Raw genomic sequence first — 27,813 nt, forward strand, 5'->3', positions numbered from 1 at the left:
ATTTCTATGTGCAGAAACATCATCAAACTTGCTTGAACCAGTTGGGTGTTCCACTTATAGGCAACCACCTATTCACCACAAACACTCCATCAACTCTAAATATGCAATGTGCCGAGTGCGTGTGAACTGTTATCAAGGAGTAGGCAGTAACTACATATTTCTGAAACCTTCTGAAAATGCGCGAAATTTTGCTTGAGTACATACTTTGTCTTCCACTTTGTCCGCAATTAAGAACATATTCATTCCTACAGAATTATGACCATAATTACTGGGCTACTAAGCTTTACTCTGACGTCAAGAACTTTTAAAATAATTGAACACAACATTTGTATTGTATGAGGGGGTGGGGGGCAGTCGAAACACAGCCGAAAGCCGTACAACACAAATGTTGTGTCAAACCATGTGACTCCCTTTGGAAATGCATTGCGAGCTTGCATCAGCTATACATCCCATACAACAAGCATACCTCAATCTGTTGCGAAGGTGTGAGTCAGGCCTAAAACTAATTCCCTGGGTAGAAATCCCTTTGGTGGCATAGTTTGGCTATACCCTATTCCAGTGGTGTAAACTGTGAAGTAACTAAGTACAGTAAGTTTACTTAAGTACAGTACTTGAGTACAATTTTGAGGTAGCCTATTTGTAGGTTTACTTGAGTATTTTGGCGATTTGAAAATAGTGAATCTACAAGCTCACAATGCATTGTGAGCTTGTAGATCTGCTTTTTTCAAAAGATGTTCATACATTTGAAAACTTGAAATAGGACATTCTGCACAATGAGTACTTTCTACTTTTGTAACTTAGTACATTTAAATATCAATACTTTTGTATGTTTACTGAAGTACATTTTGAATTCCGGACTTTTACTTGTAACGGAGTAGTTATACATATGTATTTTTTATACATATCTGAACAGGCGCCCTGACCGTTTGTGGGGATCATACATTGCACTATTGAATACTTTTACTTAAAGTAAAACATGTGAATACTTTTTCCACCACTGCCCTATTTTTACACTTGAAAGGGCGGGATCTAAACTTGACCTCATGAAGAGAGCGGCCATGCTGTTTTTGATTTCCCCTAGGTGGTGTAGTTTAGCTACCCTCTTACCGCCCTGTTACTCTTGAAAGGGTGGGAGGATGTCACTAAACTGGTCTGGGCCCCATGATGAAGAGGTCAATGCTTGAGTCAAGCTCTGCTCTGGTGTGTGTGAATTCCCCTTTCCCCTAGAGTATTTCCTAGAGGCCACTGTGTTATGCAATACGACATTGTTACATAACTGCATGACCTGCAAGAACCTCTGGTGCTGTTATTCACTCACTTCCACTCCACTCCACTCCACTCCTCTCTCAAAATACACCAGAATCTTTCCAGTGTTTTGCAAGATTCTCACCATGATTGTGCACACTCTTTTTGAGTGTATGGACCTTAAATGTTGGCTGGTGTTCATTTTTGTGTTTCTGCTGGTGACTGATCTTGTGAAAAACAGGAGCCCTGTCAACTTCCCGCCTGGACCCTGGGCTGTACCAATCCTGGGGAATATTTTTACCGCACTAGACTTCAAAGCAATCGAAAAGGTTTTATTTCTCTCTCAATAAACACTAAAATAATTTTACTCAGTTTTACTCACTATAATTTTTAAAGATGATAGTTGATAGTTCTAGACATGCATAGTTATTGGACATCAAGAACTGTATCTATTCTAGTGCCCCTGTGGGTTGGCAACTTGGCATACCGGTATGTGGGCAAGACATCCTGGACTATAGTAGTAGTAGGCTATACACAGACAAGATCTGTTGCCCGTGGACAAGGCACGCTACCTCCGCAAGTTAGATATTATCGGCATAGATGTTTGTCCGTATGTGATTAAGGATTGGACCAAGTTGCCATAGAAAATTCTTAACCCGGGCAAAAACCCGGATGTGACATTTGTGGGCGTTCCTGTGGTGTCAGTCTATAAGAACTGGTGATGAATGTAATCCTGTTGTTGCTCATTTTAAAAAGGCTGTGGTATGTAGGTGTGGAGAAGGTTGAAAAGCCACCCAGAGGTGGATAAAAGGCTGGGGTATGTAGGTGTGGAGAAGGTTGAAAAGCCACCCAGAGGTGGATAAAAGGCTGGGGTATGTAGGTGTGGAGAAGGTTGAAAAGCCACCCAGAGGTGGATAAAAGGCTGGGGTATGTAGGTGTGGAGAAGGTTGAAAAGCCACCCAGAGGTGGATAAAAGGCTGGGGTATGTAGGTGTGGAGAAGGTTGAAAAGCCACCCAGAGGTGGATAAACGGTAATTCCATAAATAAGAAATGTAATAATTAAGAAGTAGTGAAAATAGTTGTGCGGTGCAATGATCTGCTATTTTCATTTTTCACTACTACATAGTATACTTACTATACTACCTGTTATGTGCAGAAGATCCCTAGTTGGAATCTCACGAGGGATACTAACAAAAAAACACTATCATAAGCCATGAAGTATGTTCAGAGTGAGAAAAGTCTGTGTGAATCCCATTGCAATTAATGACCTTCCATTTCAGCTTTCTGAGGAGTATGGCCCAGTGTTCAGCATGAGGATAGGCAGCGAGTGGACGGTATTTATCAACGGGTTCAAGATGGTGAAAGAGGCTCTCGTCCACCAGCTGGACGACTTTGCTGATCGCCCTGCTGTCCCTCTGTTTCATGTTGTCTTTAAAGGCATTGGTGAGTGAGTGAGTGAGTGAGTGAGTGAGTGAGTGAGTGAGTGAGTGAAAAAGTAAGGGTCAAAGACAAAGTACAAGTGAGCAAGTGAATGGGAAGAATTGTGCAAATACACCCATTCAGAGAAGATGTTGTGAAAGATGAGTGAGAGATTTACTGTTTGATGCTTGAACGCTAAATGAGGTCAAGGTTGATCATCTTGAAACATCATCTTCTCTCTTGATTCTTGTCAAGTAATACAATATAACAATTAATTGCGACTGAAGGTCGTGTTTACTATGAATACCTGCATCTCCCGTCCGTTAGTTAGTCACCCACGTCTCCATATATGGCATCGCTTTTTGTGACATCTCGTGACATCATGGACACACTTAGATCTCCATATATGGATCTGACCTTGTGACATCTCGTGACATCATGGACACACTTAGATCTCCATATATGGATCTGACCTTGTGACATCTCGTGACATCACGTGACATCATGGAGACCCTTAGATCTCCAAATATGGTTGTCAGTCCATCACGCCGCGTGACATCACACCTCGTGACACGCTCCATATGTCAATCTGACATCATCAAACCCTGACATCACCTGGATCTCCATAATATGAAGATCACACTGATCTCATCAAACCCAGCAAATCTACATCTGACCTCACTGACACCAGATTAATAGTTTAACTTGTGCTTCTCAACTGTGCCGTATTAAGAAGCTCTGTTGTTTCAGGCCTGAAAACGTCAATACAAAAGGGGAAAAAAGGTCCATATATGGTCATTACCAGATTCCCTAATACAACCCGTTGGCATATATGACCTCAAACCTCAAACCCTTAGATCTCCATATATGGAGCTGACCTGTTCTCACATTCCATATGTTGATCCTTCCCCACCCGTCCTTCTGTTCTGACATTCCAATTATGTTGATCTGACCTCATCAAACTCTGTACACTCAACACGCTCCATATATGGCCAGTAGAAAACTCATTCCATTATGTTAATCTGACCCCCCCATGCCAAAGTGCCAGCACTCACCCAGCAGTCTGCCGTCACCCAGGCCGATGTGTACACGCTTCTCGCTCTCAGGGCGTGTTACTTATACCTGTAACAGTAATAACATAGTAGACGTGAACGGCGGTGAGTAGACCCAAAAAACTCATAATACTACTCTGCTTGCTCACGTTAACAGGTATAGCTTTAAGCAACGGTTACTTATGGAAAATGCAGAGGAAGTTTGCCAACACCCACCTTCGCTACTTTGGAGGAGGAAAGAAGACACTGGAGAAGCAAACTGAACTGGAAAGCACCTTCCTGTGTGAAGCTTTCCTAGAGGAACAAGGTAAGTACTGATCATAAGGACTGCTGACCTGCAGCAGTGTTCATTTCGCCCACTAAAACTATGACAAAAACATTTTGTCAACTGCCCTTTTTCAATGACAAAAAAACAAATAAAAACTAAGCTATGACTAAAACTATGACTAAATATATTGACAATTTCATCTACAAATAAAAATAACACCTGTGTGAAAAGAGCCGTGTGGGGGTCCCCGCAACATCCAGACCGGGGGGGGTGGCCTGGTTCCGGCGAGCCGCCCCGCATCCGAAACGGTCGAGAAGTGACAGAGTTAAAGGGTAAGACCACTTTTTTTGAGGTTTGGGTTGTGTAGTTACTTTGCCATGATGCAACTCCAAATGTGGACAAGAAATAAAAAAAATACTGCTCCAGTGATTAGAAATTGATAATTCAAAATATGCTCCTCATTGACTTACATTGTAGCTAAAACAGCTCTCAAAGTCACTCTTTTGGTACGTAAACAAACACAAACAAAGTTGATTCAGACAATATAGAGCATCACCAAAACTCATGTGGTTTTATTGTTTCATAAAAATGTTAGATTCCTGTTGATTTTACTATTTGAAGATCTGGATCCGGATCCACGGATCCAGTCCGGGTTTTCTTCCCAATAAAATGGACAAATCAACAGGAAGATAACATTTTTATGAAAAAATAAAACCACATGAGTTTTGGTGATGCTCTATATCAGGGTTCCCCAATTAATTTTCCTCAAGGGCCATATTTTGACTAGCGTACCAGGCTGGGGGCCCAGGCTGGGGGCCGAGTCTGCACGCGCGAGGTCGAGGTCTTGCCCTGAAAATTCATTTTCAGGGCAAGACCCCATTTGAAAAGGATGCCCAGTTTGACATGCCTATGCTACTGACCCCCATTTAATGCCATTTATATCTGGGACCCTTAAAAAAAAAGAATAATAATAATAAACATCTTTTTTATTTTCGAAATTCTTTCATGGGCCACAAGGGGGCGCTCTGTGGGCCGCAAATGGCCCGCGGGCCGCCTATTGGGGAACCCTGCTCTATATTGTCTGAATCAACATTGTTTGTGTTTGTTTACATACTAAAAGAGTGACTTTGAGAGCTGTTTTAGCTACAATGTAAGTCAATGAGGAGCATATTTTGAATTATCAATTTCTAATCACTGGAGCAGTTATGTTTTATTTTTTGTCCACATTTGGAGTTGCATCATGGCAAAGTAACTACACAACCCAAACCTCAAAAAAAGTGGTCTTACCCTTTAACAGACAGACAGACAGACAGAGCTGCGTATTGGAGCGGAGGCACCGCAATGGTTATTGCATTGTCAATTTCTCGCTTCAAATGTTTCTTCAAAAACATTCTTGATAGATAACCTTTATTAAACTTTGTTTCAGACACAGTGGGTCCATATAGAAAACAACGAAACAAGACAGACAATAAAAACACAGAGATAGCCTATGTAACAATTCTCACTCAACACATTTCACTTGCACTGGGCCATCTTGGGAGTTTCAGGAAAATTCGAAAAGCTTCATTATATATGCCACATGAAGTTTTTTCATTTTTGCACTGCTATAACGGCACTGATTGAGAGTAATGTTTAGCTGTAAATGACATAGTTTGTTTACATGTCTGCTTGGTTGGTACAGCATAACAGCAGCGCAGCCAGGTGATCTGAGCCTTGGGATTAGACAGAGGCTTGTTATTGAGCTCAGCGATCATTATCCAGAAATAACATATCCAGAAATAACACTGATGAATTCATCCCATAATCTGACCATTTGACTTGTCTAACTTCAACAAATCTGTCATTGGTAATTGCTTAGGACATTTATGTTATCACTTTCATAGTGCTGAACTATTTACAGGAAAACCGTTCAACCCACACTACATATTAAACAATGCTGTGGGCAATGTGGTCGCCTCCATGGTCTTTGGACATCGCTTTGACTACAATGATGAAGGATTTCAGAACCTACTGCGATTGGACAATGAAGCTGTATTGCTCGCTGGCTCAGCTAGAGCTCAGGTGACTCATTTATTTATTATTAGCAATAACTCAAACTTACAATGAATGCCATGTAAACATCAAGGGCAAACACATCATATTATTTACTACTACAGTCACAAAACATAGTCGATGACATTTAGCCCTAACATTTAGGTGCCAGTGATAAAAAGTGTAGATCGTTGACAATAGTGTACCACCTTAATTCTAATTAACTCTGCCAGACCAAAAGGCTGGGAGGTGGAGATTATGTTTTCACTTTATCTGTCTGTCCGTCCATCCTCCACCTCCAGATTGTCCTGTTCCGTTCACCTCCAACTACAGAGCTAGTCTTCCTCAGCATCTTGTTCAATCATATCAGTATGACATGTGTTCTTGCTTGATTACCTTTAGCTGTACAATGCCTTTCCAAGTCTACTGAAGCACCTGCCAGGACCTCATCAGACCATCCACGGCAACTACGCACAGATTATGGTCTTCTTGAAGAGAGAGATAGAGAAGCACCAGGAGAACTGGGACCCCGAGGACCCCCGTGATTATGTAGACACATACCTGACAGAGATAGAGAAGGCAAGTATTGTATCTCAAAACAAATAAAGGACAATGTTTTTGAGATGACAAATGCCCATGCATGAGGAATACACTTGAACATACTGTAAGCCACATCTGTGGATCTTGGTCTTAGTCAATAGCATGAAACTGAGAAAACAGCCAGCACACAGTAAAATGTAGGTCCTTTTCACATTTACTGTACCTCTCCACGAACAAAGCAATGGATACATTTCAACCTTCTTCCTTTGTGCTGTCAACACCGAGGTAAATAAATGTGTAAAGGACATTTACTGTGTGCTGGAACATGGTTATAAGCATGGCACCTTGACACTTTTGTTGTGCTTGCGGGCATTCTGCTTTGCAGTGCTCTCTCTTAGTTAATAGCTTGGATTATTTTAAAGTTTCATTTATAGTTTGTCACTTGCTTGCACAAAGATTGAACTGATTTTCAAACTAGCAATGCATCTTGTTATACAAAGTATAGGCTTAAAAGACTCATTCTACTCTAATGGCGACGAGGGACTTTACATTTTGATAAAAAACATGTTTTTCACCCTTTTAGAGCATAACAATATATACTCCAGAAAGAATATTCAAAATTATTACATTTCGGTGAATTCTTATGTCAAACTTCTGATCTCATGTGTGATTATGCCAGCAACCAATTTCAATCAATAATACCATTGGAGGGCGGTGCTGGATGTTGAACGTAAACAAACATGATGGCATGATGATGTTGTAACTTGCAAGCAATCATTACAAACATTTAAATATGTTTCTGAAACCATTTGAGATGAGAAGAAATGTAGTAAGAGAAACCTGCTTTATAATAATGTATTTACCTTTGTGGTCTGATGTGACCTCCAAGGTGAGTCATGGGATTTGACATACCCTAGGGCACATTCTCCTGCTGGCTCCAGGCATACAGATTGTATTTTCTGCTTTTCAAAATAGCAACATAAAAGGCTACAGTATATTGCAACAGTAATACAGTCAGATACATCATCCACACGGGGCGGCTGTGGCTCAGGAGGTAGAGCAGGTCGTCCAATGATCCATGGGTCGGCGGTTCGAATCCCGGCTCCTCCTGTCTACATGTCGAAGTGTCCTTGGGCAGGACACTGAACCCCAAATTGCTGCCGATGTGCTGGTTCGTACCTTGCATGGCTTCCGCCGCAATCGGTGTATGAATGTGTGTGTGAATGGGTGAATGTAATGCACAATCTATGTAAAGCGCCTTGGATAAAGGCACTATATAAATGCACCATTTACCATTTATTTACCACATGAATGTATGATCTTATTTGACACTACCAGAGGAAGGAGGATCCCCAGGCTGGCTTTAACATTGAGTCACTGAGCGTATGCACCCTAGACCTGATTGAGGCTGGGACAGAGACCGCTGCCACCACCATACGCTGGGCTCTGGTTTACATGATGCACCATCCAGAGGTACAAGGTCTGTGGAACACTCACCACCACCACCACCACCGCACACACAACACTCACCACCACCACCACTGCACACACAACAACACTCACCACCACCACCACTGCACACACAAAAGTAGACAGCACTATAATTGTATTGTATATAGTCATAGCACGCCATAGTACATATGTATAGCATAGTAGTAAATATGTATAGTTTATATGTATAGTGTATGTATAGTTTCATTATATAGATATTCCACTGTTACTTTCTTAGCTTACGCATGTTTCATGATAAATGCTTTTATGTGATGTATTCCCATGCTTTTGTTCTTGCTTAAATGTAAGTCGCTCTGGATTAAGAGCGTCTGCTAAATGCCTAAATTGTAAATTGTAAATTGTAAAGTACCCTGCTGTATGTGTACTACTTTCAATGAAATCTGCATTGTTCTGACCATTATCACCCAGACAAGGTCCAGGAAGAGATTGACAGAGTAATCGGACAGTCCCGCCATCCCACTGTGGCTGACAGACCCAATATGCCCTACATCGATGCCGTCATCCACGAAACCCAGAGGATGGGAAACATTGTGCCTCTGGGTTTCCCAAAAATGGCCAGTAAGGACAGTATGCTTGCAGGATATTTCATACCCAAGGTAAAACCATTTTTTAGTAAAACAGGAGAAAAACATATGAGCAAAACATAAAATCAATAATCATATCATCAACATCTCCTGACTCTCTCTAGGGCACAGCTATTGTTACAAATCTTGCATCTGTGCTGTTCGATAAGAATGAGTGGGCGACTCCAGAAACCTTCAACCCAGAACACTTCTTGGATTCAGAGGGCCGGTTCCACAGAAGAGAAGCTTTTCTGCCATTCTCAGCAGGTCCATCCTTCTCTACAATTCAGCTTTCAGCAGTGCATTTTATACCATTACATGATGTCTAAAACACTAATATTTATTATTTTCATAATATTAATATAATTAATTTACTGTTGGCATCATTCATTCTCTGCAGGTAAACGTGTGTGCATAGGGGAGCAGTTGGCTAAAATGGAACTATTCATTTTTTTGGCATCCCTGCTCCAGCGCTTCACCTTCTCCCCAGTCCCTGGAGAGATGCCCAGCATGGAGGGTGTGGAGGGCTTCACCAATGGCCCCGACGAGTTCAGGATACTGGCGGTACCTCGCTGATGACCTCATCCTCAACCGCCTATTGCTTGACAAATGGGACATAACATGGAGATGCTAATTTTCCTTTCCAGCTCGATTTGGCACCTGCCCACAGTGCCAAAACTACTAGTAACTGGTGTACTGACCATGGTATTACGGTGTTTAACTGACCAGCCAACTGGCCTGAACCTGAACCCCACAGAGAATCTAGGTTGTATTGTCAAGAGGAAGGTGTGAGACATAAGGCTGAACAATACAAATTAATTCACTGCTGTTATCAAAGCAAATCTGGGCTTCCATAACACCTCAACAGGGCCACAGACTGATCACCTCCATGCCACGCCCCATTGATGAAATAATTTGTTCAAGAGTAGCCCAGACCAAGTATTGACTGCATACATTAATATACTTTTCAGATGGTCGACATTTCTCGTTTAAAAAATTATTTTTTTTAGTGGTCTCGTAAAATATTCAAATTCATTGAGATGCCATAATCATCAAGATTAAAACAAAAAAATGTTTTAAATACTTCACTTTATGCACAATGAATTGAGAATATATGAAAGAATTTTATTACGGAAGAAAAATTACTTTTACACAATATTCTAATTCATTGAGATGGACCTGTACACGTGGACATATTATGATGTGAACATTGCCTCCATTAATGATGCAGGAGTGCCAATAACACCATGTAAAATATTAATCTGAATCTAACTGAATATTACACGTCCCTAATTCCCTCCTGGCATGCACCACTACTTTCAAATGGCTTTGAGCTTTGTTCCATGGCCACCAATCTGTATGTAAACATAATAAATCAAGATTATACTTTAGTTTCTAATCTAATCTAATCTCTAATTACATTTTAGTGCATAGTGTTAATGTACCTGGGCGAACTGCAGTGTGTATTTTACAGTAGCAACATTAATGAAGAGACCACGGTTTGGATGACGCTAATGCTTGCGTTTTTCTATATATTTGTCCACTACATTGAGTTTATTATGAACTGTAGGCTGTCCCTGGGCTCCTAAATTTTGTGTGTGGTTGTGTATGTATTCTCTTTATTTAGTTATTATTCTCTTTATTTAGTTATCAACAATATTATAACATGGAAGCACAGGAACTTAATCTGGTTCATTTTAATGCGTTCATTCTGTATTTAATATTGCTTATTTCCTTCTTTTTTATATATATTCTATAAACGGGTTGCTAGTTAGAGAACCATACTATTTAGTTTAGTTAGGGTGTGTGGTCCAACATGAGTAAACTTAGTCACAGTCCTGAAGGGTTGATCATTACCATGTTCTAACACTCTCATACTGTAAGTTTGTTCAAATCGAAAAGGTTGAGATCTAAAGATGATTGACGGAATGCCCCATCTCATTAGGACCAGCAAAATTATGTATTTTAAACTAAACTAAACTAAATGAATAGCCGATAATAACAAGCTATGAAATTATTTATTGTTTTGGTTTTTAATGTCTATATATATTTAACGTAAACTATTTTGTCAATGACTGCCATGAAAAAGGTCTGTTGGTGGTCCATTTAATCACTGCAGTTCCTCTCAGGGACATTATATCTATAATTCATTCCGTTATATAGCCATACGTGCTGCAGCTACGAGAGATCTGGTTAGCAGTAATACATCCTTTTCTGAAATGAATGAGTTGAATTGAGTGTCCCATTTATAACCCAGCCAAGAGCCGTCCTGCACAGCAAAGAGTCTCTTGTCCTGACCGGTTTCCTAAGAGACCTTGAAACTGTCTTTTCTTCTATTACACCATCTGTTTTCTCATACTGTATGTTCTGCCTTGGAGATTTGGAGCAGACTAAGGATGTTTTTGTGATCACACTTGACACATTTTCTTTTTCTACTTGATATGAGATCAGATTACCTTTAATTAAACCACATTTTTTTTTAGAAAATAATACTTTGCTTCCATTAATGTTGAATTCTGATAAGTGTCCTGGTGATAGGTGCCCTTAGGGTCAACACCATGAACAGTACTTAATCTGACTTTGAACTTGACATGTTTGTCATTTTCCACCCATATGACAGTCCCCCATTATCTCATGAATACTGTGTACTTTCAACTAAATACATAATCACAAAACTGGAACTCACTCTCCCCCCCACACACACACACACACACACACACACACACACACACACACACACACACACACACACACACTGTACACACACACGGAGTTGCACCACTCACTTCATACGGGTGTGATTTTTCTTTCTTGGATAGCCATATACTTACATAATCCCATTGGATTAGTTAAAACAGTTTTCTCTTCCCACCTACACCGTTTACACGAGTGGCCACTCATTAACATCTCTAATCTCTGTGGACTAAAGGCAAACGCTATCTCATCAAGTCATCAAAGTAGTTTGTTGGGAGCTACCCAAATCAATATAATGATCGTACCTAACAGTAGGCCTATGTCTGTGCTGAGCACAGTACTGATCATGAAAATATGCAAAAGGCCTACTGAGCATTGGGGTTTGATTTCATACTGAAAAATATATTTAAAAGAAACATGATCTGTCTTTCAAGAGGTGTGGCTTAGTGCTCGAAAGCCTGGTGAGGTGAGGTTACTTCGGTACAGTACAGCTTTATGACCACTATAGTCACTATGAGCTGTAGCTTCAGCGCACTGTAGCTTGTTTTCATTTGATCCTATCTCATGCAGTACAAACACACGCAGCATTTCGCCACTCTATGCTTTAAACTTAGAGAGGGAGAATACAATGGTCTAAATTGATCCGATTCAGCTTCACAATATCCGGTTCAGCTTCAGAATGTGGATTTATGCCTTTTTGACAGGCCTGGATTTCAAGGGAATCCTGCTGTTTATTTTTGTTTCTCTCCTGATATTTGATTTCCTCAAGTTCAAGAACCCAGCCAACTATCCACCAGGACCACTGCTGGCTCTTCCCTTTGTAGGGAGCTTGTTCAGTATCGACATGGATAAGCCTCACATTTCTTTTACCAAGGTAGGGTACGGTTTACGAGCCACGGTTTTATTATAGCCTACATTTTATTTGTGAATCCATTTTGCACACAGTGCAGTCTGTAGTGTATTGGAACATTTTGAAATTCTGGAAGGCCTACTTGGGGAGTTGTTTATCATGGTTAAAGTTGTTGTACAAAGATTGCCTAATTTGTGTTATATAATTATTAAGTAGGCTAAATACAATTTTTTACATATACTAATATTTTTCTATATTCTACATTTGAACACCAACCACTACATATTAACACAATAAAATCAATGATTTTGATCCATGATATCAGCTCTTATGTTGTATAATGTCCACAGCTATCCGAGACCTATGGGAGTGTGTTCAGCGTGCGTCTCGGCATTGATAAGTGGGTGGTTGTGTCCGGATACAAGATGGTGAAGGAGGCACTGGTGACACAAGCAGAGACCTTCGCAGATCGGCCATACAGTCCTGTTGCAAGCAGAGTTTACTCAGGAGACCTAGGTAAACATCTCTCTCTGACTCCCTCTTCCACCATCTCAAATCCCACTACATACTTATATCCTTGAAATGCATTAAAAATTTTAAATACAAGAAATAAAACAATCAGAGATAGAGAGAGAGAGATCAGTACAATCAGAAATGGGAACAGCTAGATAAGAAATTGATTAAGTGACAATGAGAGGTTCCAGTCTGACAGTGTTTTGAACCTAAAAGCATGTCTCCCAATTCATCTAGAAATGCTGCTAGGCACAATGCAAAAACAATGTTTAGTATGTCTGTAGACTTAAAGGACCACTTCACCACTTTTCAACCTATCTTCATATAATAGGTCCTCACTAATAATCATGAAAACATGGCCCAATTTTCTACTCAGTCTGTGTCTCATAGGAGGGCTGTGGGCAGTTCAGAAACCGTCTTCCAATGACGTCATCGATGGGGAATACAAGCTAATAGAAACGGCAGGCTTTCTAGTGCTGAAAAGTTGCAATGCGAAAATGGAAGCCATCGTTCTCACGATAATGAAAATAATTTAATGATGATGTCACTGGAAGACGGTTTCTAAACTTCCCACAGCCCTCCTATGAGACACAGGGGTTGATTTAGGACTTCTATTTTACTTACTTCTATATTACTAATCTAATTACAGTATTATGATCTGGGGGCGTGTGGTATGTCATATTGCAATTTTGGGCATGTTAAGAAGCGCTTTTGACACCCCGCGGAGTGCGCAAAACGGCCTTGAATTAGTCATGGGTGTGTTTAAGGCGTGTTTGAGACGTACCCAATCAACATGTCCGTACTATTCTATTTACCAGTCAGCTGATGTCACATACGGAATGCGCACTTTGGGGATCGTGGTATTACATTTCTTCAGGCTGGCACCATAGAAGACATGACATGACTTTGTCACATTTGGGTTAATTATTCCTATTGCACTGCATGCTATCACCTTTATGCCTCAAAAGAACAGACCCACCTATACCTTTCAGATCGGAATGGAACTGCGAGTAGATAGCAGCATATCTATATATATCTATATATATATATCTCTATATATATAGAACCATGTACCATACAGCGAATGAAAGCAAGATTCCTAAGGAATATGGAGATTTTTACATTTAATAAAACGGTTGAGAAATGAGAGAACCATGAGTGTTTATAGGCTAATATCAACGTTTTTTTATGAAAGACAAACGGGCTGTGAACTTGAAGAGCTCAATCACCATCCCGACACGGAAGAAATATAGCCTAGTGCATGCATGTATATGCACTGTTGCACTTGCACACAGTAGCCTACACACGCTCTTTATTTGTTTCTATTGAAAAACACCAGTAAAATAACGTTTATTATATTTTATTTCATTCAAGTCACGACGAAGGAATGAGTTGAATGCGTGCTGCGTAATGCTGTGGCCCCGATGGTATATGGTCTTCGCTGAGTTCGCTCGTAGCATTTTATTGAAAAAGACTTGAATCGGGTGTGATACAGCATATGAAAGCAGACTTCCCACGGATTATGGAGATGTTTTTATTTATTTTTAAGGTTGAGAAATGAAAGAATTATGGCCGTTTCTAATCTCAATATTTTAACAAAGAAAAGACGCAAAACGAGGCTGTTGCCATGTCTCATAGAAACAAGTAAATAGGTCTATAAAAATAAGCGCATATAACAGGGGTTATGTTTTTATTTTCTAGATAGTGAGTCTGCCATATCCAGATTAATTTTAATGACACCACATTAAAATAAAAAAACATATTGATTGTCCACAAGTTCTTCCTTCTTTTTAAATATGTTCTTGCACATTGTTATAATGATCATTATATATATCCCCCTGCAGTCAGAGTTCATAGTTTTAATGAATGAATGTGATACATTGTGAGCTGGTATAGATCTGCTATTTTCAAAAGTAATCTTGGAAAAAAATAATATCCTTGACATGGGAATGTGCTGTGTGAGGATCACTGGTTTAAACAACATTAGGAGAAAAGCCCAAATAACCACTTTAGAAACAAGAAAAGCAACCACAAATAGTACAACTACCAATATTTACAAGCAACTTTACAGAAAAAGAAGCCGCTTATAATAAACAGACATGGCAACACTCTAGCAGCCTCACAGAGCCGCTCAAGTGTCAAATCAAACAGTGCTTTTTGCGTTTATGAGGTGGTCAGACCCACGTCTAATCGTTATGCGCTGAGTGTCTTTAGGTCAAGGGGCTTAATAGCAAATTGCGCAAAGCGAAAATAATTAACATATGGACACTCCCACAATGCTAAAATATTCAGCAACGCGGTAAGCCATAATGTGTGTGCGTTCAACACGGGCCAGTGCGTTCAACACGGGCCGATATGCCTTTCATAATACGAATGTGCGCAGAGCGAGGCCAATTTATGTATTTCCATTGGTAAAACACACCTTCAAAATCTACCCAACAGACTCAGTAGAAAGAAATTGTGCCATTTTATCATGATTATTAGTGAGGACCTATTATATGAAGATAGGTTGAAAAGTGGTGAAGTGGTCCTTTAAGACATACTGTACTCAACATCGTTAGAGAATAATATGGATCTTAAAGGTATATTCAGTGATTTCACTTAATTCAAATATCACTTATTTTTTTGTTTTGTTGTGATAATCCTCCCTACTATAGAGTGTGCTGGCCATATAAGGAGTTCCTCCCTGTCCCCAGTTAACCCCTGGGGGTCAAAAAACCTTAGGTTTCGTTTTTGACTCTCTATCCTGATTGGACGAAAGGCTGGGTCCCACAGCCAAAAACGAAACCTAAGGTTTTTTTAGTGAAATCACTGAATATACCTTTAAACTGCATGGAGGATAATTAAAGAAAATCCTCCGTGCTGCTAATTACCTGCCAGTATAAAGATGAACATAACACTGTATTGTCTCTCTGTATTGTTCATGCATGGTGATGGCATAGAGGGTATTTTCGCAAGCAACGGCCAACGGTGGAAGGCACAGAGGCGCTTTGCCTTGTCCACCCTGCGGAGGTTTGGAATGGGCAAAAGTTCATTGGAAGAGAGCATGTACGAGGAGTGTGTCTACCTCCAGGAAGAGATGGAGAATGAGAAAGGTAGGCGGCAGCAGTTATAAAGAAAGTTCAGTTAAAAAGAAACTACAAGCTCATTATATTATTTATATGTGTGGTTCTCCACTCCTGCTATGTACATTTCCCTCTTGGGATAAGTAAAGGTTTTTCTTATCTTATCAAAAGGCAACAAGATTAATAGAATAAATAGGATGACTTAATAACTCCTCGAATAATGATATGCAAATAACATTTTCTTCAGGAAAGCCTTTCAACCCAGCATCCCTACTGAACAACGCTGTGTCCAACATCATTTGCCGGATGGTGTTTGGGAAACGGTTTGACTATAGTGACCACGACTTTCAGACCCTTCTCAAGAATATAAACGAAGCCGTTCAACTGGAGGGCTCTGCCTGGGGTCAAGTGAGGAAATATCCATCCAACTCATTAATCTCATTGTATACATAAATGTGCATATAGGGCACTCCACTCCCTCTGTCTCTCTTTAGGTTTTTTTGCAATAGAATAACTAAACGAAGACCTACATAACAGTAGAGAAAGATCTGAAGGAGCTGATCTGAAATAGTAAGCACAGGGTAGCCTAAGAGTATATGAATGATGAATAACTCCTATCACAAATTCAGATTCATACTGTGTAAGTAATATGATTTGTCACGTAGCATACTGTATAGAGAAAGTACACAGACACCAGGAATGGGAATTTTGACCTTTTTTGATACATATTTAAACTTTGGACTGTGGGCGGTAAACAGTCTATGATGTCACGTCATAGAATAAAGAACAAATAAAGTTGCAGTGTGGGCACTTCAAATATAGGGCCTGCCCTAGAACATGTATACTCAGATTAAGTCTTATGAATGAAATGTCACCTTAAAACCGTTTTCTCACTGTAGCTGTATGAGGCAATGCCCGCAGTCATGAAGCACATGCCAGGTCCTCACAACAAAATGTTTGCCCACTATGGGGATTTGGTGGCCTTCATTCGTCAGGAGGTGCAGCAACACAAGCTTGAATTGGATCCTAGCAATCCCCGAGACTACATTGACGTTTTCATCATAGAAATGGAGAAGGTGCGTGAGCAAGCTGCATGTAGGGGCGGCGGTGGCTCAGGGGTAGAGTGCCTGGATGGTAACCGTAAGGTTGCCAGTTTGAACCCGGGCTCCCCCAGAGTTACTGTCGAAGTGTCCTTGAGCAAGACACTGAACCGCTAATTGCTCCTGATGTGCTAGTTGGTGCCTTGCATGGTTTCCGCTGCCATCGGTGTATGAATGGGTGAATGTAATGCACAATCTCTGTAAAGCGCCTTGGATAAAGGCGCTATATAAATGCACCATTTACCATTTTATTTACCATGTACACAGTGGTGGGGGAAAAAATACTCATATCTCAAGTATAAAATACTGCAATATAGAAATACTCTGTTACAAGTAAGTTTGGATTTCAACATTTACTTGAGTAAAAGTACAAAAGTATTGGCATCAAAATGTACTTAAATGTACCAAAAGTATTATGTAGAATGTCCCATATGTCAAGTTTCCAAATGTATACAAAACTTTTGAAAATAGCAGACCTATAAAGCTCACAATTACGAGCTTGTACATCTTCTATTTTCAAATGGACGAAATATATCTACGGTTAATATATTTTGTAATAATAAAAATCTGCAAAGTAACTAGTAGTAAGTAGTAACTAAAGTTGTCAAATAAATGTTGGGCCGTAAAAGTACAATATTTGGAGCCGAGATGTAGTGTATTAGTGAGTATTGGAAATTGGCAAAATAAATTAAAAGTACAATACCTCAAAATTGTACTTAAGAACAGTACTTAAATGTTACATTCCACTACTGCTAGTACACATACTTTTCCCTGTGTTTCAATAGCACAAAGGAGAGGCGGACCTGGGCTTTGAGGAGAGCAACCTGGCTCTATGTGCATTAGACCTGTTCCTGGCTGGAACTGAGACCACCTCCACCACTTTGCAGTGGGCACTGGTTTATCTCATCAAGTGGCCACATATTCAAGGTGTCTGGTGAAATGCAAACACCTACACTAAGATCATAGTCAAATTTTGTTCAGTCAGGAAACTGGTTGATATACAGTATAAAACATTTATTCCTACACATCTACTGTACATGTCGAAGTGTTCCTGCAAGACACTTACCAGTCTAACAGCTCCCAACTGAGAATTATTTACAAAAACACACCAAAGTGTCAGGTCGGGACAAAACGTTTTTTTAAGGTAAACCCATAGGGTGTCGCTGAGCGACAGCTAAACAGAGACAAATATAGTAGTTCAGCACAGTGCGGGACTGGATAACTGTAATCCCTGGACACAAAATACAGTATTGTGGGGAAGAAAAAAAAACTAGTAGGCTACAGCCGCTACAGTGACACTCAGCTCAGGTTCACAGGAACAATGCTGGTGCAACAAAGAGATTTCCTGAGAGAGATAAGCACGTTACGTAACAGCCTATTATGAGCTATGATTGGTGTATGTTTCAGGAGACAGACTTGCATTCATTTACACACAAAAATAACATTGTAGAGATGGTGTGTATTACCTTATTTGATTATTGAATGCTTAAAAACCTTCCATTTCATCACCCAGAGAAGGTCCAGGCAGAGATAGACAGAGTGATTGGACAGTCCCGCCAACCCAACATGGCCGACAGACCCAACATGCCCTACACTGATGCCGTCATCCATGAGATCCAGAGGATGGGAAATATTGTACCTCTCAATGGACTCAGGATGGCCACCAGAGACACAACACTGGGCGGTTATTTCATACCAAAGGTCAGCAGTGGTAGCTCATTTTACTTAAAAGTAGCAATACCAATGTCGAAGTATGTAGTACATGTACTTGGGTCACTTTATATCACTGCCAAAGGTCCACCTATGTGGACCTTTTTAAGTTTCTTTATTAACATCTCACTATGTTCTATCACATCTATTATATGTATGAAGATGTGTAACTACAAGTCATTATTCACAATATATGGGAGTCAGTAGGCATACAGTAGGTTGTTTCTTCCCGTGTGTTGCGTAGGGAACCTCATTGATGCCCAGCCTGACTTCCGTACTGTTTGACAAGAACGAATGGGAAACTCCAGACACTTTCAATCCTGGACACTTCTTAGATGCCGATGGCAAGTTCATGAGGAGAGAAGCGTTCATGCCTTTTTCTGCAGGTAAAACTTTGCAAATTCTCTGGTAAGACTGTATATATATATATATATATATATATATATATATATATATAGGCTGGAACTGGCAATTCATGCAAATTGTGGGCAATGTATTTGTCAGATTGCTGAATGTGAAATGTTAATCTTTGTAATTGTAGTATGACATGGTTAAGCTGCTGAGACAAAATACAATGGGGTGTGTAGAAAATAACTACTCCATTAAACCACACTTACTGTATGGATCTAGAATGTGTTTGGCCTTGACATTTTTCCTGTGTGGACTCTACTGTAAGTCAGCGGTTCCCAAACCTTTTTGGCCATGCACCCCTGTGTCCTCTGGACCTAGTTGACGCACCCCCCACATGGAAATATAAATTGCATAAGCTATATAGTGACATAAAATAAAAACATATCACCACCATTAGCCTTTTCATGTCGCGCACCCCCTAGAAGGCTCCCGCGCACCACAAGGGGTGCACGCAACCGTTTGGGAACCACTGCTGTAAGTGATTTGTGTATGCTTGTGTCTTGTTTATGGTTGGTTTAAGGTTATGAATATGTTACGTGTGTTTTCAGGGAAACGTGTATGTCTGGGAGAAAGCCTCGCAAAAATGGAGTTGTTCCTGTTTTTCGTCAGTTTAGTCCAGAAGTTCAGTTTCTCCACCCTGGATGGAGTAGAGCTGAGTACAGAAGGACTCGTTGGGGTGACACATATACCACTCCCATTCCATATTCATGCCAAGGCTCGCTGAAGCCATTCATCTTTTCCATCTAATTCCAATTCCACAAACTGTATCAAAAACATATTATGTAATAAACACATTAATATGCTTACATGGGATATCACATGGTCTGTGTATCATTTACCTGTATAACATCTACATATAACACCATTTCTGTAGTGCAGAAAAGCAGATGAACAGAATGAAGTGAAGGCAAATTCCCTGCTGAAAACACAGAAATACTGAAAGCCAACACCTTTGGCCAGTACCTACACAAAAGTGTTTGGTATTCCGTATTTGATTGCTACTGTAGCTGGCCCTAGAGGCTGCGCTGGGGTTTTCAACTGGTTGTCCATGGTCATGGACAACTGGTGGTCCGTGAAGGAATTACATGTGGTCCCTGAGTGAAACGTATGATATATACAGCAGGGATTTTCAAAGTGTGAGGTAAGAAGCCACACTGCAGGGGAGACTCGACGAGGTGAAAGGGACAGGTGACATAACATACATCACGCAAAGCGGTATACACTATCTCTGTAGTCATGTGTTCAACACGGATCAGATTTTTCATACATTACTCCTACACATTTTGTCCAAACATCACAAACGCTATTATCCTGGTTGAGACCTGTGCCCCGAGGGGCACTTTTTCTAGTTACATTTGATTTACTCCATATCTAAACACATTTACGTATATACTATCTCTCTCTCTCTAGGCCTACATACATAAGTAAATAGAGACTCTTTACTAGCAACCTTTTTCTAGGTCTGTCTGTCTCACTATCTCACTCTCTCTCTCTAGGCCTACATACATAAGTAAATAGACACTCTTTACTAGCAACCCCCATGATCATCCTGAACTTCCCACTGAGCAATAGTCGGCTATTAGACGTTTTTAGTGGTCTAAGACGTTGATTATTTTTTAAACGTCTATATATAGACCGCCTATATAGACGTTGAAACGACGCTAAAAATACCTTACATTTTAGACCATTTCTAACCCATTTGACGTCAAATAGTCTGAAAAAATGCTCAGTGGGCTATATCCTCAGTCTGTTGCATTGTTCCAATGTTCTAATGCATCATCGGGGTAAGGTGGGGTGAAAGAGGTGGAGCAAACATTTAAATGCATGTCACAGGCTGTGTGACGTATAACGATGTGACCAATCTTAGTTATATATTATATATTTTTTGTTCACTCGTCAGAGGTCAATGACAGGTCATCAGAGGGATGTATACACCCCCTCCTCTCTCCACTTTCTACATGCAAAGCTGCATATACAAGGTGTGAGTCAGCAGCACAGGGCCATATACCGGACCAGCCCCCCTCTAACTAACTGGGTGGCAGAGGAACAGGACCAGCCCATCTCTAACTAACTGGGTGGCAGAGGAAGCGAGCTGCTGCAAAACACTGCAACCCATCAGTTCCTTTCTTGCTCATGCTCGCTTATTCTTGCATTTCCGTCACCATGCGGTGGCTCTATGGTGTGTTTCTGGCGCTGGATCTCAGGGCAATGCTGCTATTGAGTTTTGTCATTCTCCTGCTAGCCGATTTCCTCAAGAACAGGAATCCACACAACTTCCCCCCGGGACCCCTGGCGCTTCCTCTCGTAGGAAACGTGTTCAGCATTGACCTCAAACAGCCTCACATTTACCTCACCAAGGTAAGCAATCGCATGCCCGTGTGGATTTTCATGTTAAAAGACATGCCACCCTATGTTTCTGAAATAACCGCAATACTCCTCAGCAATTTGAAAACACAGAGGATACCCGTTAGAAAAAACACAAAACTAGACTAAACTAATCAGCAACTACGAACACTATTTCATACACTGTATGTATGTATGCATGCATGTATATATATATATATATATATATATATATATATATATATTCCATTGACATTGCATGATTGTGTATTTTATTAGAGTCACATGTTGGACAACAACAGGCACTTATTTTCTTGTCCTGCCTCCGTAGCTAAGCGACCTTTACGGGAATGTGTTCTGTCTGCGTCTGGGAAGAGACAAAACAGTGTTTGTAACTGGGTACAAGATGGTGAAGGAAGCCCTGGTGACCCAGGCAGAAAACTTTGTGGATCGGCCATACAGCCCAATCCAGACCAGACTGTATTCTGGGAACTCAGGTCAATCAATGAAACTGATTTGCTGCTTTACGATGCCTCCGATTCCACTATAAGACTCGCAAAAGGCAAATATACTGTACACAGACAGACAATGCAAAGAGATGATGAACGATGTATTGCGATTTCCTTTTCCATTTCAGTGGGTCTGTTCTTCAGTAACGGACATGTATGGAAGAGACAGCGTCGCTTTGCCCTTTCTGCCCTACGCAGATTTGGATTAGGAAAGAGCTCTTTAGAGGAGAGCATCTATGAGGAGAGTCTCTATCTGCAAGAAGAGATGGAGAGGGAGAAAGGTTGGTACAATAGAAAAGACTAAAGAGTGCAAAGGAAAATGTGTGTATGAGTGGCAAACAAATCGCTCCTAAATCGCTTGAAAATGTGTGCTATTTAAGGTGTTTATATAAAATAATGTTCACTCTTGATGTCTTTATGATCAGGTGAACCATTTGACCCGGTGCCCCTCTTCAACAATGCTGCGTCCAACATCATCTGCCAGCTGGTGTTTGGGAAGAGGTTTGACTACGGCGACAACAACTTCCAGACCATGCTGAAGAATCTGTCCGAGACGGTCTATCTGCAGGGCACCATATGGGCTCATGTAGGTCTAACATGCAGGGTTGCATCCATTCACAATATATATACTGTATGTCTGCTGAGAGTGGCCAGAGTAAGAAGAGTGAGCCCTAGTCCAGTAGTCCACTACAACAGAAGTGGTCAAGTTGCAACAAGGCAAGGGAATTCAATGTAGGCCTACTTTACACCGGACAGCAAGCCAAGCCAACAATAATAAGAAAACCGGTAGATAATAAACATAACATCTATCTAAATAACTTTGAAGCAAACACATACCTAAACATGTGTCCAAATTTGACTGAGGGACTACCATTGGATTTTTTTTTTTAATTTTAATTTTTTCATATCATATGAAAGCAGGGAATTATACTGTAGCTTCAAATTGACATATTGGTTGTTCAGTTTGACCCACTAAGAGATATGGCTATAGAGTAATGTCTTGCAGAAAACAGCGAGTTGAGAAAACAGGCTTGAAAGGTTCACTTCTGTGGTCTCTAACATTACACCTAGCTACATGTTTAAGCATTGATTTCATATTTACATGTCGATTTCAGCTCTGACAGTGTCAGTGACACTTATTTCAGACATGCAGCTCTAGTAGGCTATGTGTGAAGAGTCTGCCTGTGCTATTGACTCATTTTGGGGGGGACATAAAGTTTTTCTCTGGTGAAAAGCTGGAGGTTGCGCAATAGCAGGCTCTCAAATCTGGTCACATATATCTAAATAATACATAGTATCCAAGTAGGGAACAAATGCAGGTGCAAAGAAATGTAGTGCTAGCTGGGGAAGAGGCCTGTTTTCTTTGTTCGTCTTTAGGAACAGAACTGACCTCACTAAATTATTATTCGGATATTTTCTTCAAACAGTTCTACGAGGCATTTCCTGGACTGATGAAGCACCTGCCAGGCCCTCACAATAACATCTTCACCAACTATAAAGCCTTGGAGGCCTTTATCGCTGAAGAGCTAGAGAGACACAAGTTGGACTTGGACCCCAGCAACCCACGGGACTACATGGACACCTTCCTCATGGAGCTGGATAAAGTACGAGCACTTTCTCAGATATGGTCAAGTCCTCTTTTCTCACCTCATCTACAGTCAGTGGTGGAATAAGTATAGCCTACTCATATTTTTTTGGATGAAGTATATCAATACTGAAATGTAGAAACACTCTGTAGTACTGTACTACACTGTAATACAAGTAAAAGTCTGGTAATCAAAATGTACTTGAGAAAAAGTACAAAAGTATTTGTACACCTCCCTTTTGACAACAAAATGTACTTTAAATACCAAAAGTAATGGTATGGATTATGCAGGTCCCATCCCGGCATAATGTTTTCAAATGTAAAAAAATAAGGTCCAATAAGGTGGATCTACAAGTTGTGAGCTTGCGTAGATCGGCTATTTTATTGGAAGTAATCCAGTAAAGTAAAAAAATACCTCAAATGTGTCTACAGTCTGGCCTCTCTATTTCCATCTCTTTAGTCATTTCCTCATCAATGTATCTCTCCCTTCAGAATAATGAAGTCTCTCATCTCCTCATCAATGTATCTCTCCCTTCAGAATAATTAAGTCTCTCATCTCCTCATCAATGTATCTCTCCCTTCAGAATAATTAAGTCTCTCATCTCCTCATCAATGTATCTCTGCCTTCAGAATAATTAAGTCTCTCATCTCCTCATCAATGTATCTCTCCCTTCAGAATAATGAAGTCTCTTATCTCCTCATCAATGTATCTCTCCCTTCAGAATAATTAAGTCTCTCATCTCCTCATCAATGTATCTCTCCCTTCAGAATAATTAAGTCTCTCATCTCCTCATCAATGTATCTCTCCCTTCAGAATAATGAAGTCTCTCATCTCCTCATCAATGTATCTCTGCCTTCAGAATAATTAAGTCTCTCATCTCCTCATCAATGTATCTCTGCCTTCAGAATAATTAAGTCTCTCATCTCCTCATCAATGTATCTCTCCCTTCAGAATAATGAAGTCTCTCATCTCCTCATCAATGTATCTCTCCCTTCAGAATAATTAAGTCTCTCATCTCCTCATCAATGTATCTCTCCCTTCAGAATAATTAAGTCTCTCATCTCCTCATCAATGTATCTCTCCCTTCAGAATAATTAAGTCTCTCATTTCCTCATCAATGTATCTCTGCCTTCAGAATAATTAAGTCTCTTATCTCCTCATCAATGTATCTCTCCCTTCAGAATAATTAAGTCTCTCATCTCCTCATCAATGTATCTCTCCCTTCAGAATAATTAAGTCTCTCATCTCCTCATCAATGTATCTCTCCCTTCAGAATAATTAAGTCTCTCATCTCCTCATCAATGTATCTCTCCCTTCAGAATAATTAAGTCTCTCATTTCCTCATCAATGTATCTCTCCCTTCAGAATAATTAAGTCTCTCATCTCCTCATCAATGTATCTCTCCCTTCAGAATAATTAAGTCTCTCATCTCCTCATCAATGTATCTCTCCCTTCAGAATAATGAAGTCTCTCATCTCCTCATCAATGTATCTCTCCCTTCAGAATAATTAAGTCTCTTATCTCCTCATCAATGTATCTCTCCCTTCAGAATAATTAAGTCTCTTATCTCCTCATCAATGTATCTCTCCCTTCAGAATAATTAAGTCTCTTATCTCCTCATCAATGTATCTCTCCCTTCAGAATAATTAAGTCTCTCATCTCCTCATCAATGTATCTCTCCCTTCAGAATAATTAAGTCTCTTATCTCCTCATCAATGTATCTCTCCCTTCAGAATAATGAAGTCTCTCATCTCCTCATCAATGTATCTCTCCCTTCAGAATAATTAAGTCTCTCATCTCCTCATCAATGTATCTCTCCCTTCAGAATAATGAAGTCTCTCATCTCCTCATCAATGTATCTCTCCCTTCAGAATAATGAAGTCTCTCATCTCCTCATCAATGTATCTCTGCCTTCAGAATAATTAAGTCTCTTATCTCCTCATCAATGTATCTCTCCCTTCAGAATAATGAAGTCTCTCATCTCCTCATCAATGTATCTCTCCCTTCAGAATAATTAAGTCTCTCATCTCCTCATCAATGTATCTCTCCCTTCAGAATAATGAAGTCTCTCATCTCCTCATCAATGTATCTCTCCCTTCAGAATAAGGGAAGCCCTGAGCAGGGATTCCATGAAGTCAACCTGGTCATGTGCTCTCTGGATCTGTTCCTCGCTGGTACAGAAACCACCTCCACCACACTGCAGTGGGCAACAATATATCTCATTAACCACCCTGATATCCAAGGTGAGTGTTGCCGAGAACACCATACACAGATGACTAAGAAGTAAGAGTGGATGGATACACCATCATGGCGTAACATGACTATTTGCTCAGACACTATGATGTAAAATTGTCCATTCATTGTCAATGGGAATTTAGGACGGACATTAACCAACCCAAAGGAATGGCCTATATTTAATCTATAGTCTGACCAGAAGCAGCGATAAAGGATTTCAGGGATTGGGCTACATCCACAAAAGCCCATAATGTGTTGTTAATGTATATATATATACAATCTTGGGTACAAAATAGATAAAGGTTAAATAATACATTGTAATAAATATATATTTAATCACCCATTAGAATCTGTACAGGTATGTCTTTGCTAATATTGTTTATTTTCTAAAACAAAAACCTTCTATTTCATCACACAGAGAAGGTCCAGGCAGAGATAGACAGAGTGATTGGACAGTCCCGCCAACCCAACATGGCCGACAGGCCCAACATGCCCTACACTGATGCCGTCATCCATGAGATCCAGAGGATGGGAAATATTGTACCTCTCAATGGACTCAGGATGGCCGCCAAAGACACAACACTGGGCGGTTATTTCATACCAAAGGTATGCAATATGTAAGTGTCCATCCATATTTGCCATTGTTGTGGTGGTTGGTTAAGATTCCGAAGTACACATAATCCTCTACAAAACAGTATAGGAAGATGGAAGAATAATAGACATATACAGCTAATCCACATACTGAGTTAGCACAATACTGCCTCTATCCTTCTGGCCATGTGACTTAATTGAGATCTGTGTCAATAACAGCGTTGACTTGACTCACAGTTCAAGCTAGGGCCAGTCATCAACCTTAACGGTTTCCCTGTTGCTTTAGTATTTCATAAACACTTTGGTAAGCATGATATTTGAATTATAGCCAAATGCATTTTGGTTGTGTTAAAATCACATAATCAACATATGGTCACATATAACTGCAGTACTGCACTTATGTTGCTTTAACTACAAGCCAGAAATAATTCAAACATTAGAGCCAGTACAATAACTGACATATTATTTTCCGGTTGTAGGGAACCAACTTGATGCCCAACCTGACTTCTGTGCTATTTGACAAGAATGAATGGGAGACACCAAACATCTTCAACCCAGGACACTTCCTAAATGCTGATGGCAAGTTTGTGAGAAGGGATGCATTCTTGCCCTTCTCTGCAGGTAAGAGGGACATCAAATTGAAAGTCAATCCCCTGATCAAGATCCCAATTGTTGGGCCAAACTCTTAGGCCAAATTCCAATACCCCAAATCTCAGCCACTCGCTCACTCACACTCGGGTCACTCCAGCATGGCAAATTATGGTGAAATATGTGACCATCTTGTGGACTTCACAACTTAAATGGAGGTCTTTAAATACAGCTAGGTTGAACAAACTGCAACTATTTACATTCAGACACTGACGTTATGTGATGTCTACACGATTGTCACATATTTCAGCAGGTCACCAATTTGGTAACAAGACAACTCACCCCGTTTCCGTTTTCCTCCCAGAATGCTAAATTGTTTATAGGGTCAATATGAGTAAAATAATATAGCCTTTCCACAGGAGTATCTTTTTATATTTTTCCAAAAAGAATACAAACAGCCAATAGCATATTACAAAGTTATCCCCCTCACTTGTGAAAATTCCGGGAGGAAAAACGGGCAAGCACCAGGGTGAGTTGTCCAGTATTCACCAATTTCACCGTAGCACCACCATGCTGAAGTGAGCGAGTGGCCAAGATTTTGGGTATTGGAATTTGGCTTTAGAGATCCTGTCATTGATGGGGAAATTAGGCAAATGCAGATTATAATGTATTGAAAAGGGACATTGACAGAAATGATTCGACTTCCTTTATGTCTTAATTCTGTTTCTGTTCTCTCTCAGGTAAGCGTGCATGTCTTGGAGAGGGACTGGCAAGAATGGAGCTCTTCCTGTTTTTTGTAAGTTTACTACAGAGGTTCTGCTTCTCAACTCTGGACGGACTTAAGCTCAGTACAGAGGGAATCGTTGGAGCCACACGCACGCCATACCCCTTCAAGATTTATGCCACAGCTCGTTGAATCTCACGCCGCACAAACTCTACTAATGCCAGCTGAATCATGTAAAGCAGTGATTCTCTGACCTCATTTCAA

The 27,813-nt window shown here is 40.3% G+C and overlaps 2 protein-coding genes across 2 annotated transcripts; both read left to right on the top strand.

The window, feature by feature from the left end:
- Positions 1–1,391: 1,391 nt before the first annotated feature.
- Positions 1,392–9,206, top strand: LOC310860880 (cytochrome P450 2J2-like; the record flags this gene model as incomplete). Its single annotated transcript, XM_083768069.1, has 9 exons — positions 1,392–1,574; positions 2,526–2,688; positions 3,874–4,023; positions 5,885–6,045; positions 6,418–6,594; positions 7,894–8,035; positions 8,476–8,663; positions 8,756–8,897; positions 9,031–9,206. 9 exons carry the CDS (start codon positions 1,392–1,394, stop codon positions 9,204–9,206), a joined length of 1,482 nt encoding a protein of 493 aa, XP_083624195.1.
- Positions 9,207–11,902: 2,696 nt separating this feature from the next.
- LOC310860881 (uncharacterized protein) lies at positions 11,903–27,741 on the top strand (the record flags this gene model as incomplete). Its single annotated transcript, XM_083768070.1, has 18 exons — positions 11,903–12,198; positions 12,525–12,690; positions 15,630–15,782; positions 16,000–16,160; positions 16,652–16,828; positions 17,638–17,779; positions 18,366–18,553; positions 18,807–18,948; positions 19,522–19,688; positions 21,056–21,331; positions 21,648–21,813; positions 21,954–22,106; positions 22,251–22,411; positions 23,253–23,429; positions 25,513–25,654; positions 26,065–26,252; positions 26,717–26,858; positions 27,566–27,741. Exons 1-18 carry the CDS (start codon positions 12,004–12,006, stop codon positions 27,739–27,741), a joined length of 3,072 nt encoding a protein of 1,023 aa, XP_083624196.1. The 5' UTR covers positions 11,903–12,003.
- Between the last annotated feature and the right edge of the window lie 72 nt (positions 27,742–27,813).

This window comes from Protomyctophum parallelum (genome assembly GCF_964188405.1).
Source record: "Protomyctophum parallelum genome assembly, chromosome: 6".
NCBI classification, from domain to species: Eukaryota; Metazoa; Chordata; class Actinopteri; order Myctophiformes; family Myctophidae; genus Protomyctophum; species Protomyctophum parallelum.